This window comes from Leuresthes tenuis, unplaced genomic scaffold (genome assembly GCF_036924035.1).
Source record: "Leuresthes tenuis unplaced genomic scaffold, fLeuTen1.0.hap1 SCAF_13, whole genome shotgun sequence".
Lineage (NCBI taxonomy): Eukaryota > Metazoa > Chordata > Actinopteri > Atheriniformes > Atherinopsidae > Leuresthes > Leuresthes tenuis.
Genome location: NW_027325367.1, coordinates 2,947,866 through 2,962,503, shown reverse-complemented (window position 1 = coordinate 2,962,503; position 14,638 = coordinate 2,947,866). Strand labels below are relative to the sequence as shown.

The following is a 14,638-nucleotide window of genomic DNA, read 5'->3' as shown; positions in this document are numbered from 1 at the left end:
ATGCTAAGCTAAGCTAATTGTCTCCTGGTTGTAGCTTTACTTTTACCTCAGAAAGGAGAAGTCAGGTGGAACAAAGGCCATTTCATAGAACAATGAGCAGCTTTTTCCTTTAAAAGTTGAACCCCTGACTCACCACAGTTTGTTTGTTGACCTGAACGACTTCATCTCCAGCGTGAATCCTCTGAGTTTTATCAGCCGGAGACTGAAAAGCAGACAGAGATTAGTTAGAGGTTAAATTCATTTCATTTAAAATCTATAAATCGCTCAGTTTATGATCAAATACTTGACTTTTACAAAAAAAAGGTGTAAAAACAGCTGTTTTATCAGTCAGCTCAGCATGTGGGACAAAGACCCAGCAGAGGACTCACGTTCTCTGTTGTCCCGGTGATGACGTGAAGCCCATCGTAGGTGGATTTGATGTAAATCCCCTGGAAGATTAAGCACAATTTAAGCTCTCAGAGTTAAAGAAAGCACGTATGATTCTCCTTTACAAATACGCCTCATGTGGTTCCTCTGGAATTCCTTCTTGCAGCGGTGGTTTTGGCGTTTCCTTTTCTGACTTACATCTGTTTCTGTTTTCGACTCAGAGCTGATTGTGGCTCATGGTTCAGCAACAAAATACCTGTTAGTGCCTCTGAGGGGAAGTTGGGTTAAATTGTGGCTTTTCTTTTTACAGCCTTGGCACATATTTCACGCAGATATGGTCCAACATGGAAATGTAGATGTTTGTCTCATTCTGTGCAGTTTCGGCCTGTGCTTTGAGCTCACCAGTCCCTCTCCAGGCTTGATGTTGGTGATATGAACCTCCTCCAGACAGGACATCTCTCGTTTTGAAGGGTCAGAGGTCGCCTGGACCGTCTTCTCGCAGATACCGTTAAGAGCTTGTGACTGAAAATGAAGACAAATTCAAATTTATCGGCCGTTTTGTTCATCATTTAGAAGCTATTTATCCTGCAGTCTCACCGTGACCTTTGACCTATCAACTGGAGGAGAAAACAATAGATTGGCCATCGACTTTGGACAGGGAAACAATTAAAAAAGCTCATGAAAGTGAAAGCTGTGCCATTACAGTGAGCAAACATCCAGCCCTGAGGTGCAAAGTGATGAGAGATGACAAAGAAACCAGGGAAACACGCTCCTGTCGTCAGTTAAAAACTCCCATCTGCTTCAGTTTATACATTTCGAGATGATCTCAGCGATCAAAACCCTGTTTTACATGACTGAATGCTCTGTGTGAGACTTTTAATGTTAACTTTGCAGTGTTCTGCACTCTGATTGGTTGGTGACAAAATCTGTCACCAAAATATTCTCAACAGAAAAACTAACGTTGTTGGCAAAAAGTGAGACAAACTGTGTGAAATGGCAGGAAAAACAGATTCAAAAACAGTGAGAAAGTGTTAAAATCAGCACATTTCTTTGCCAAAACTGTCATTAATTTCCCTCCATGTGGACGACTACAGAGCTACTGGGCTGCAGATGGTTAGCTTAGCATCATAATGACAGGAAATGGAATAAAAAGCTGGTTTGGCACCGACTGAATCTGATTCATTTATTTTAATACAACTAATTGTGGGTTCATACATGCTTATTATTTCTTCTGACCTCTTGGATTCTTGTCTCATATCAGTCATGTAACTCTTAGTAATAAATCAAATACTCTTTTGGTTTCCTAATGGAAAGTAGGGTTAAAAAAAGTGGTATCTGTGTTTTAAGCTCCTAATTCACCAAGTTTCCCAACATCAGACGGTTATTTGAGGTAAGTTTCACTCAGGATGTCTGGAAAACAAAGTGTTTTGCTCTGTTGTATCAGACTCAGAGGAGTTTACAGTGTATTTTACTTGATTTGACAAAGATGAACACAGTTTCAGTCGCTGTTATTGACAAAGTGTGGCTAACGTGGGGATGTTCGTCCAACTAAAGGTTTCAAATTAATGGTTCCTCACAGTCTCAACAGCTTTTATAAACCCAACAGATGTTAAGAACGAGCCATCGACTGGGTTTTCATTCACGAGTGTCGAATAAATCTAAAACATGTCCAACTGCATCCTCCGTCATCAGTGCAAAAGGAGCTGGTGGTCTGATTTCTGCATCTAACAAGGGAAACAGGCAGAAAAGCATCACAGTTTGCTCATTGTATGTGTGTAGTTTGGAGGGAAAGTCGGTGAGAATGTTAAGAGGAAGCAGAGAAGGAAAAATAAGGAAAAACTGCACAAAACGGGTGAAACCGTGGATTCAACGACAGCTTATTCAACAAGCAAAAAAGGAAAAAACAATGCATCACACACCGGAAAGACAAGTTCCCAGCATCCTGCTGCAGGAAGCTCAGCTGATATAAAAGTACGCTTTTTAAATATGTTAAAGAAGAAGTTACTGTCATGAATAATAAAAAGAGTTTCAGCAACAGCCTGATTTCAGCTGATAAATGAGGAGCGACTGCTGATGAAAAAGCTTTATAATTACAATTTCCAGCTTTATTTATCATTCATGTGACAAACCAAGAAAGTAAAGGTCTCTTTGGTCAGTCACAAAGAGGAGGAAAGAGAGTGCACGTCATCTGATGCTGTAGGCTGGGACCAACACCAACAGGAAGTGTTATCTAAGACAGGAACGGGACGCTCCTGAGCTGAATAAACAAACCTGCAGCCTCACACACACTCACTGAACATCACGGGACACTGAGTGCTGGACAGGGACAGAAAACCTGTGTTTCAGAGACTTTCGATTCAAACTGGATCAAAAGGAAGAAGCTGTACTCACCACTTCCAGAATCTTCTCCTCCATCTCATAAACAGTGCAGTCCTGCAAAAAAGAGAGAGACAAACGGACTCTGAGACCTTTATTTATCCTGTTTATCAGAATGGGATACAATCAGCCAGTAGCATGCGGTCACTACTTCTGCATCTTGTTTTATCAGATAAGACGGAAAAGATAAAACTGTGAGTGAAACAAATTGCCTTTGAAAATTAGGGTCAGTTGTGTGAACATTTACAGCAGTTATCTGTGGTGGTTCTTCTGAAAAATGTGGGGATTTAAAGACATTACAACCTGAAACTAATCTTTACAAGGAGTTGAATTCATAAAAAATACTGAATTTTAGTAGATTTTTCCCTATATTCTTACAAAATGATCATTTTCTTTCCTGTGAAGCTGATAAAACGTGTCGATCCAGATGAAAAACAGTGTCTTCTTTCCTTTTCAACTGATGGGATGCGAGAGAAAAAGATGAGAAAGCAACCAGCGGGGAGACAAATATTTGAGAAATGACAGCCTACAGGAGACCACAAACGCCTCCCAGAGACACAGAGGATTCCTCCTGTGGTCGGAGAAATAACAGCGCGCCGTAAACAGGCTGACGGGATGATTGCATGACAGCGCAGCCGGGTGACGCCCCAGAAAACTCTGCAGGGAGGTGAAACGCTGCAGAAAACATGCAGATTCACGGCCACAGCTCAAACTGAGCATCTGAGAAGAGGTGGCAGGAGAAAGGAGAAAGAAGTCTTTCTGCGTCTGCTGGAGTCAAACTATAAAAACGGCCTGAAATGCCTGGTTGAGATAAAGTAGAAATATTTAGCTGCATGTTTTTCTGCAGAGGGTCAGAATGCTTTGAACATCTGCTCCAAAGAACTTTCAAACATCTCATTCAGCTCATGCTGAAGAGTTAAAGATCTTCAAATCTTTCACTTGAACTGAACCAAACGAGCTTAGAGTTAAAAAGCTGGTCCTTATTTCAACAAAGCTGAAGAAGCCTCTGGCTGAATAGTCGTTTCATCACTATTTAATGCAGAAGGTGGGCAGCATCGTCCGTTATGTTGAGCAGCTTTTGCATCATTCAGTCCCCAGAACAGAACCAGCTTCTTTATCAGTTTCTATGCGTCTCTGGCTCTGCTGCCCCAACAGATGGCTGCAAAGCAGACTGCACGCCACCACATCTTAAAGCAGTTACTGAAGGTCTGTGCTGCTGTCCAGGTGAACTCTCACGTATCTGTCATCCTCCACCAACCCCACCTCTTTACCCAGGAAAGAGATTCCTGGTCCTCCTAAAAAATCACAGGAGTAACCATCTGTCCTCCACTGATACACCCAAAAACCTTCTGGAGATTACAGAGTACAGAGTGAAGAGAACCAGTGCGAGTACAGCTCCCTGTGGTGCTCCGGTGCTTCAGTCTCACAAACTGAAGTCAAGAATCCAGGTGGTTGTGGAGGCATCTTCTTACATAACGGTCCAGGCTAAAATGTATTAAAAACACTGGAGAAATCAAAGAACATGATCCTCACAATGCTGCCCGTTTCCTCCAGATGAGAGGGTAGATTACAGTGGGTCCTGATGGGTGGGGCCATAATGTAGAGAAATGTGTATAAAACAAGGTTAAAACGCCTCTTGTTTGAGTTTGTTTTGGAAGAGATTAATCTTCAAAAAGACTTTGTACATGTGAGCAGATGTTATCCGATTCAAAGCTTCTTCATTTCTGTGTTGCATCTTTGATGAAAGACTTTCCAAACAGAGTCTCACACTCAGATCATGTTTAAGATGGTGGAACCGTTGAGTTTCCGGGGAGTGGAAGGAACCAGAGAGACTTCTGGGCATCACTGACCTTCTGGACGGTGGAGGTGAGCTCCAGACACAGGTGGATTATTCTGCCTTTGGTGGATGTGAAGTCATTGGCACTCGTCATGGGAGTCCTGACACAAGAGAGTAACATTCATGTTATTGTTCTGTAGTAAAGCCACGAATCAAAAGGCCTTCCACATCCTTTCTGCTCTTTGTTTTACCCCAGGTAAACATTACATGTTCATATCCACACTTAGATACTCACAGGGCTTCAAAGGTCTACAGACAGGTTCAGACAGGCTGACCACGACCTTTTATATCATGTATGAATAATCCATATATTTAATCTACGCTTGCAGAGATAATTTGAGCTCAAATAGCATCAAACTGGCTGAATAACTGATTCTTTATTAACTTTAGACTCCAGAAGGCTTGGATGTGATACGTTGATATGACTGAGCAGAAATCTGGGCCTCAGGTGTTATTCTGTGGGTCTCACAGATGTCAGGTGAGTTATGGACGTCAGCACAGCAACTTGCAGCCGCAGTGATGCTGGAATGTCTTCAAGCTGACACAAGAACGAGAATTACTGCCTCTCGGTTGTTTGCCTCCAGTCAAGCTGCAGTTTACCTTAATTTAAAACCCTTAAAGCGGTGAAAAAAAAGGTATTTAATATTATTTAGATGGATATAGTTGATATCAATCCAACACAAGCCAAAGAACTGAAGATTTTGATTAATTGATGATCAAATTTAATATTTAAATAAGACAGAACCAGCTGTTTTCACGGTTTATGATCGACTGATCAACTGATATGAATGCATAGACTGAACATTTATTTCAGTCTATAATCGACACCACTAACAATAACTGAGTAGTATTAGGAGTACAATGCAAGAAAATACTGGGATTAACAGAATTTAGCATCAGAAAACAAGAAAATTAACAAATATTCCGAGAAATGACTTGACATGAAAGGGGTATTAAAGCTGGTGCAGGTTGATTTTCCTGAGAAAAGACTCCATAAGGAGTAATGAAAGTGAGAAGGCCCTGCAGGGGGTTCATCTGGTCGTGTTTTTACATACCCACAATACCATAAAACCCTCTCAGGCAGCTATTAAGATCACACAAGTCTTGTACTCGCTGCAGGATCTGACCTCGCGTGACAACAGTCCTGTTTCTAAACAGCCCACAATATTTCCCAAGATCCTCAGTTTGTGATGAACTCAGGCCTGGAAATATTTAACAGCTTAACATTATTTAAATAAAGCACAAAATATGCTGGCAGTGACACAATTAAATCGATTTGTTGTAAACTACAGTCATTTATCAGATGATTTATCAGGCTTAATGCTCATATATTACTATTAAATCAATAAATTACTTTAAATCTGGGCTAAAAACATATTTATTTCAGATGGCTTTTAATACCCAGTAGTATGGTGACACATTTATATTATCTTATTCAATTTTGCTGTATTTTATTGCGTTTACTGTTATCTTATTGTTTTGTACTTATTCTTTTCTTTATTTATTACCTGCTTTAAAGCACTTTGGTACCAAAAGGACTGTTATAAAGGGCTGTATAAATAAATTACATTTATTAATTCAGTTTACAGTGAGGATTAAAGCCTCACAGCTCCTTCAGACATCACAGATGACGACGGACCGCTGATTCCTCGCTCATAGCTCCTCTGGCAGCTCTCACTTCGCCTCAATCCTCTCCTCTCTAAGTGCATTTTAGTCATGAAGACTTCCTTCAAAATATGTGGTTGTTCACGACTTCGGGTCCGAGAACGAAGGAGGGAGGAGACGAGGAGGCGAGGAGATCACAAACATTAGCTGGAAGCTGGAAATTAAACCCGACACCATGGAAAACGACACAAAATGACTGTGATCGGCTTAAATAAATCAAAATTAAAGCATTTGTAAGCGGCTTGAATCTCACATTTAGAGAAACAAACAGCTTCTCCGTCACAGATCAGAAAATCGCTCTTACACCTTTATTTTGTGACATTTTATGTTCTTCATTTCACTAATTTCCAGATTCACTTCAATATTTTTTCAGTGAGTGAATAATATCAAGCCCACAGGTATTCACTGGATTTATTAAAGGATCTTTCAGCCAACAGCTGTGCAAAGCAGAGTTGGACAGAACAGCCGAGGGGTAAAAGCAGATAGAAAAGGAAAATTACGGCTACTGGAAGGCCTGTAGATTTAAACATAAGACTGAGATCAGATGACTCCTTTAATAAAGGTGGAATTACGCCTTTCCGCTGATGACTCAAGCATTTAAAGGATTATTTAGTTTATTCCGTGTGTATCAGCTGCATTTAAAGTGTTTAAAATCACTTCATCTGCAATAAATCGACTTTAAACTCAAACCTTCAATCAGATTTAAGTATTTAAGTGACGTGCAGCAGAACTGTTTGATCGTTCACCGTTCGGACCAAAATGTGAGGCTCAGTTTGAGTGTTTTCATAGTTAAATGTTGCACCACCTGTCCAGCCAGGCCAGCAGACTCTTGGCGGCTGCGATCAGCTCCACGACAGCGGTCAGGAACTCGTTGGAGGGCTGGTGGGAGCTTTTATTTTGGTAGGTGGGATTCTTCCTGCGCTGCGACACGGCGCTGTTCAGGTTGTGGTGCGCCGTCCTCATCTTCCCCACCAGAGTCTTCAGGTTGTCCGACTCCACGCCGTAGTTCTGCCCAAAAGACCAAGAAAGAAACACAAATAAAGACTTTGACAACATCCAGGAATCTGCTTTGTAAAAGTGGGACAAAGAATTTCTGGAGACCACGTTTCCACTGCCTGAAACAACCGAATTCCCTGATAATACTGATCCAGATGAAGGGCATCGGATACAAGAAACAGCCTTCAAATCACGCTTACTTTCTGGTGACATCACAGCGACATCACCTGGGTTACGAGGTTTACTTTAAAGGACACCACCGGCTGTTTCACAGTGTATGAATCACAATGTAAAGCTCAGATTAGACATTTCATCCAAACCCAACACACGGGAGGATATGAGGGAGGGAATTTAGCTTCTTCTGACCCCCCGACTGAACACACCCTGACCCCCTTGTGCTTTTCACATTCCTACAGACCAGTAACCATGGTGATGCTCTCAGTAATAACACCGTTCACTCCAGCTGAACAGAAACTACCTGAACGGTGTTCGATACGGACTCTTTGGCACGAGGAACAAAGAAGCTGCTGAAGTTCAACGTGTGCTCACATGATCCCGAGTTTAATTTTCATAACAACGCATTAATAACCGCAGATGATCAAACTCGTCCTTCACAGCTGTAATTCAGTCTGTCAGTCAGCCGACGGTGTGAACGCGCCGGCTCGCCTCAGGCGTCTGAGGCGCCGTGATGCAGCCAAACCGACATTCCACCTGTCGAAGAGAACGCTCCACCTTCACCAAACATCACACCTGACCTCACGCTGCAGCTAAAACCTTCAAGCCCCGGTAGAAATAACATGACCTGCGCCTTCAAGCTGCAGAAATACGGTTTGAAAAGAGCTGCAGATGAGAAGAAACGGGGAAGAAGAAGCTGAATAAAGCAGGAAAACGCTGTCCTGCAGCCATTTTCATCATCTATTAAAACTAAGAAGATAAAGACGATGAATTCAAATGGAGAAGAAGCTTCTTCTTCTGTTCAACGGGAACTTAAATGAGAGGCTTGGTCAGCCGAGAACAAGCAGACAGCAACATGCAGACGTCTTCATTCATCTCCACATGAGCAGTTTATTCATTTTCTTTGTCTTGAGCTGTAGATTTTCTCTCTTTGGAGCAGCTTTACACTCTGCAGATCAATAAAACACAAGCAAACTGAGAACTAGCCAACAGTTTTCAGCAATTTATCAGTAAAAAGCTAAAAACTAAGAGCCAATAATGCGAATTTCCTTCCTAATAAACTCAGTTTCAGTACCCAATAAAACTAATAAATGTTTTTTTTATGACATTCTGGACAATGGTGAGAAATTTCCTTAAATTTGTCTCGTTTAGTCCAGACATTCAGTGCCCAGCATTTATCACACAAACAGCTGGAATCCACTGACTTTTGGCACTTTTGTGCTTAAAAAATCCAACTACTTTGCAGATTATCAGAACAATTCAGTGACAACATCAGGGTTTAAATGCTTTTAAAGCTTCTGAGCAGAGGAGTGTATTTTCCTCCTATTTTCTGCTTAAAATGTGCCAATGAGGCACGAGTGTGTGACCTTCAGGCTCTCTGCAGAGGTCAACTTAATGCTCAATGCTCTCAGACTGTAAATAAGAGCTAAAAAGCTGTGGTTTGTTTTGGTCTCAGTGGAAAAAGTGTCACATGTTCAGCTGAATGAGAAAAACTGATTATCAGGAACAGTGTGTGTGTGTCAGGGGAAGGGTGGGGGGGTTACAGGTGGGAGGGATCACATCTGTTTCCTGCTCCACACCACAGAACAGAACATTTTGCTTCATGCTCCAAATAATATCCCCATCTCTTGACCTTCAATTCAGAGGAAATTGCTCCCTAAAAGCCAACAATGGCCACTTGGCTTGTTTCGGTGTGATGTCATGTCCAAACTTTCAACTCCAAACCATCTTAAATCACTTCTTACTTCATGTTTCTGCTGCACTGCTGAAGTATTCTGCTTTATTCTCCACTGCAAGCAGCTTAATTAAATAGATAATATAAAGCAGCAACAACTTGACATGAAACAGGAGCTGCAGTGATGGCCACTGAGGAGTGTCTGCTGTTCTCACTTCTTTTATTTCCACCATTTGTCAGCAGTGACAACAGAGTGTCAGTCTCCATTTCAAAAGGCTGCTGGATCCCATTGAGTCCAGTCACACCATTAAACCTCAGTACGGACTGTAAATCCTCCTTTTCACTGGGACACAGACAGTCAGAGCTCAGAAACAGCTGACTGAGGCGCTCTGTGTGGCTTTCAAAGCTGGAACCGGTTCAGACGAGAACCTTCTTGGTAGATGTGTCACGTTGGTGGGCTTCAGCAGAAGGATTTGGGTTCATCTTTAAAGGTTTACTGTTACTGGAAGACGGCGATCAGTGATGAGTTGTGAAAGACTTTCAGGCTGAAGTTTAAATTAAATATGAGTAAAGCGGAAATAGATGATCTGTCTGAGTGAATCAGAACTCTGTGGAGTTAATGTGAAGCCATCTTTCTTTCATACATGTACATCAGATGCGTTTGAGTTCAGCATGAAACTAAAAACCTGTCTAAGACCTCCTGCCACATTCTTCACCACAAACCAACCAGACGCTGCTTTTGGCAGCTCAGGTCGTCTTTCAGGTGCGTTTGATTTCATTTCTTAGTCTTATTTTTCATAGATTTCATAGATTCTGGCACAGCTGACTTAGCTTTGGGTTAATGGAGCCATACTTGGTCGTACTTTTAGCCTAAACTCGCGTCACGGCGCTCGAGTTTTCAAGCATTGTCAGCGGTCGTGTTGCACCTCGTTTATTCCACTGCTTTCCAAACGATAAGAAGTCGGCCACCACATTTATCTGAAATGCACCCGTTTGTTTCACCCGTTTCTGCATTTATTTCTGCACAGAAAGCTTCAAATAAGAGAGCTGCTGTGACTGTGTGTGAAGCCCTCCAACCTGAACCAGTCTGAATCCGTTACCAGAGAAACCGTGTACATACAGCCCGCCAACAGCTCTTCCACTTTTCTTCATCTCACCATCCCCCTGGCATCCAGGCAAGGTGCCTTTCTGCGACGAAGGCAGAGTGAATGACATGTTTGGCGAGTTCAAGCAAGCATGTTTGCATTCAAACCTCTGAATCTGCTTTAATCAGACTTTTAAAGGAGTCTTAATCTGAGCCATGTATTTATAAAGCTGTATCAGTACCATTATCAGACCGAGTGATGGAAATAAGCAACTTTAAGGGTCAGATTCATGAATTTAACAGATTAGGACCTTTATTTAGCTAAAACTGAGCGAGAAACGAGAATAACAGTCTTAAATATTCACAAACTGTGCAACAGATCGCAGATGTGCGGCAGTCCCAGAGAGAGACCGGTGAATTATGCATGAAAACAATGTGGAACACAGTCCAAAACAAGTCAGACATCATTCGTCTTTAAACAGTTCCATCAAACCATCTGCTGATGTCACCGGTTAGCTCTTTAAAATGTGTACAGCTGGGTTTGCCTGAAGTCCTCCTTCACCCTGGTGCTGAACATTCAATCCAAGGTGAAATTTATGGAAAAAACACTGTCCAGAAAGGCTTTTCGTCTCAACTCTTATGGTTTCTAACTTATCTCCATGTAATATAATCAAATCTATGCAGCTTTGACCCAGAGATGAACCGAAAACTCAATTAAACAACTTAAAAACACGTAAAAATGCAAGTCTGGCCAGTGAAAAATAACGACAAGAGCTCCAGATAACGTCTTCCTAACCGTCGTTTTCCTAATTATCCATTTCCACGTCTGCAGAGCGAAGAGGAACTGAAGTAACAGCAGCTTCATCTTTAAAATATGCTTTGAAAATGCACCCGCTGTCCCAGTTTCCTGCAGAGTTGTTTCATATTTCGCTGTGGATACTGGGCTGCAGTTTATGGTGTTAAACTTTGTAAATGTGTGAGAAGTGAAGGGGTTTGTGGCCGCTGACCAGAGCGCAGAGAAGATCCACAGCCTCCAGGACCAGCTCCTGGTGTCCGACCCGAGCCACGCCCAGGGACAGCAGCTCCTGGTGGGACATCCTCAGCAGCTTCTCCCCGTCTACCTGCTGCTCCTGGAAGGACGGGACGTACTGCTGCAGGCTGTCATCCAGACCTGAGGGACAGACCGGAGTGCACGTTACAACACATGCACACATTCATTCAAAAACACGTGTTATTCACGCTGTTTTGGGTGCATTTGGCCTGAGTCACCCACAGGTTTCACTGAAAGTTGGCTTTGTTATGATCCATTCAAGTTCAACAGAAACACAGCTGCTGAATCAATATTGACTCCTCCAGAGGATCCATTTCAGTAAAGGCCAGCGTCTCACACCGCCCTGCCTCCCTCTTTCAGGGAGCTTTGAGCTGGAAAATTAAACCGTCCCAAACGCAAAAAGTCCCACATTCATCGAGATCAAAAGATCTAAAACGTATTTCTGCACAAAATGAAGGAAAAACCTCAAATAATGCATGTAAATATTCTAATTGAGGCTCTGCCAGCGGTCTGTGGTGAACTTTGCACGAGCTTTATGACCTTATCAGGGATTATCAGCTAATGTTACCTGTTAAAGTTGATTTAATTCAATCTAAGAGGACTTCTGTACACGAGGTTCCGCTCTGGATCATCAGGATGACACCTGAAATCCCCGCGACTGCATGAGAGCGTGAGTGAGACGCCACCAGCTTCAGCGGCGCCACTCCGAGCGCAACCCTGAACTCTGACCTCTGACCTCTCTGTGAACGGTAGCCACAGGGGGGGGGCAAGATAAAAGAGGCCTCCCTGCTGGATCAATGGAGGGGCATCAGCCAACAGGCGGCTTTTACTTGTTCTGACACAGAAAAGTTCAGATTATCAATGCATTTTAAGCTAATTCCAAACGCAATCATGCTCCATTTACAGCAGCTCTCAGTTTATTTCCCTGCTTATGGCCCGATGACAGCTGGGACGGGCAGCAGCCCCCACAACCCTGAACAGGACAATAAATGAATGAATGAATGCGTCTCCACTGAAATGGAGCGAATACACGATGCTGCCTGAACAGAATTCAAAAAGGGCCTCATAATCAATACAAAAATAAAACTTCAAAGGTTGTATTTCAGTGTTTTTCAGCTGTTCACATTAAATAAAGTCCGAGTGAGACCGAACCCTCATCCCCGCCTAAAAATACTCGTCACTTTTAAAGAGCTTCAGCAGAGCCACCAAATGGCAGATGTTGGGAAGCACTTGGCCTCAGCAACTGGCCAACAAAATGCCTGAGTTGGTGTGAAGAGCGGAGAAGAAAACAACAGCCTCCGCATGTGGTCATTAAAAGTGTGACTCCTGTGTGTTCGGACGACAGATGGCACCTCTGTGTTCCCGCCGGTCCTCTGAAACACACAATCAGTGTAATCTGAGAAAGAGCAGCTTTGTTTACTCACTTTTTTTATCCGTGGAAAAGTTCAAACCATCATCCAGAACCTGCTGAGATTTGCAGTTTGTCGGCTGTTAAGAGCTCAAACAACTGCTTGATGAAGTTCAATCAAATTCTTCTGACAAAAATGCCCCAAAGTCTTACATTTTGGGCCTAAAATGTGACTCTTTACTGTCGAATTTGTGACATAATAGACGATGCAGCCTCCGATCTCTGGAGCAAGTCGTTGGTATTAAAAATACAGCATTTCAGGGTCGTGTAACTACGAAAAAACTGAATAAAGTAGGTCTGCTTGGTTTGAACCAACGGGAACAACGATGCACAAATCTGGCAAAGCTACAGAAGCATCTTGCTGTGGTGGAAACAAGAGTGGCCCCAGTTTTATTTGCAGAAACCCACATTTACCAACCGACAAGTCTCCCATGGAGGCTCTGAAAGTGAAAGCAACGCCTCAGAGGCAGAAAGCCTGTCTGCAGCTCACCGTCAGCCCTGCTGTGAGGGGCACAGCCTGGAAAATACAGCTTAATGTCGCAATCACAGCTTCATAAGTTAAAGGATAGATGCTGCAGCCTGAAACAGAGAGGCAGGAACACAATGAACAGGGGCACAGAGGTAAAGTAACATGTTTTCATGCTTTTTGATTGGCTAAATCAGAGGCCAGAGCCGAAACCAGCTGAGCATCATTTGTTCAAACTACCGATGAACTGAAAGCGTTTAATCATGCAACATCAATCGTTACTGTGCAACTTTCATCAGCTGAAACATCTAAAGTTAATAGTTTTCCAGGCTGCGCTGTGAAAGATTGAACTGGGAGCAGCACTGATGTGTTTGGTGATACATTTAAATGAACATCAGGCCTGTTTTTATGCATTAAATGCAGGAATTCTGGGAATTCCAGAAGGTTCTGACACTTTTTCCTGCAACTATCTCCTTCCTTTTGCCTTCGATGAAACAAATTTAACTTAAAAACTGGTGCATATCCCTCAAAAAGCCAACGGGGATGAATGAATGATGGCATCTTATTTTCTCAGCCATAAACATCCATCATTAAATTGCTTTTAGTTTCTGCTCCAGCTGAGCTGCTGCAACAAGCTTGCGATACAGTCCAGAAAACATGTACTGCTCCTGTTCCTGGAAAAATGCCCAGATGCACACTTTGAATGGTTCTCAGAGCCACTCCCTTCCCTGGAACATGTGCCATTAAAGTCCACGACAGAAAGTTTAACGGCAAACTGCTCCGACATATTTCAAACAAAGCTGCTGGGCAGAGCTGGACAGCATCTGATGAGAGTTTGTGGTCAACAGGAATGAGCTGAGACAGCCTGGATCATGTTACCGTTGCCAGAGGAGACCCATAATCTCTCAGATGCACAGCTGAGCATCACCTGCTAATGAAAGCTGGAGAAACCCACCGTCTGAGGGAGCTTCTGCTGAGCCAACACGGCTCAATACTGTTCAAATTATTCTATTTTAGGGGAGAAAAACCGTTTGATTCTGATCTGCTTTCAGGTCAGTGTAAAAGTTCTCGTGAGCAAAGCGTCGTTAAATCCTGCTGCAGCTGAGACATTTTTCCCATTCCACGTTTCCAGCGCTGCTGTTGGGTTTTGGCCCTGAGCCTGAATCTTTAAGAAGATGGCCTCAAACCTCTGGCAGCTGTGGCGGATCAGCAGGATTGTCACTCTGATATACTGCAGGGCGGTTCAGAGAAGCTTCCCCAGCAGCTCGAATAAGGAAGCACAGCAAGCCACTGCTGCCAAAAGGAGGTGGTCGTGTTTTCATCTGGCAGAATATTTGCACTGAGCTGTGCTTCCAGCACCAGCTGATCTTCCTAAAACTTGAATATTCATTCAGAGAACTCGACTCTGTGGGTTTCAGAGTGAGAGGAAGCTGGGAAGAGTCCTGATGCTGGCTGCAGATCAGCTGCAGATCGGCTGCGGATCGGCTGCGGATCGGCTGCAGATCGGCTGCAGATCAGCTGCAGATCGGCTGCAGATCAA

The 14,638-nt window shown here is 43.0% G+C and overlaps 1 protein-coding gene across 1 annotated transcript in view; it reads right to left on the bottom strand.

The window, feature by feature from the left end:
* Positions 1-14,638, bottom strand: part of LOC140267576 (connector enhancer of kinase suppressor of ras 3-like) — a 39,851-nt gene that overhangs the window by 17,280 nt on the left and 7,933 nt on the right. Inside the window, exons 2-8 of the mRNA XM_072362889.1 lie at positions 11,181-11,344; positions 7,050-7,252; positions 4,593-4,680; positions 2,758-2,799; positions 769-888; positions 369-428; positions 134-202 (exon numbers count right to left, since the gene is read on the bottom strand). Coding sequence (XP_072218990.1) covers positions 134-202; positions 369-428; positions 769-888; positions 2,758-2,799; positions 4,593-4,680; positions 7,050-7,252; positions 11,181-11,344 — 746 coding nt within the window. The remainder of the gene's footprint in view (positions 1-133; positions 203-368; positions 429-768; positions 889-2,757; positions 2,800-4,592; positions 4,681-7,049; positions 7,253-11,180; positions 11,345-14,638) is intronic.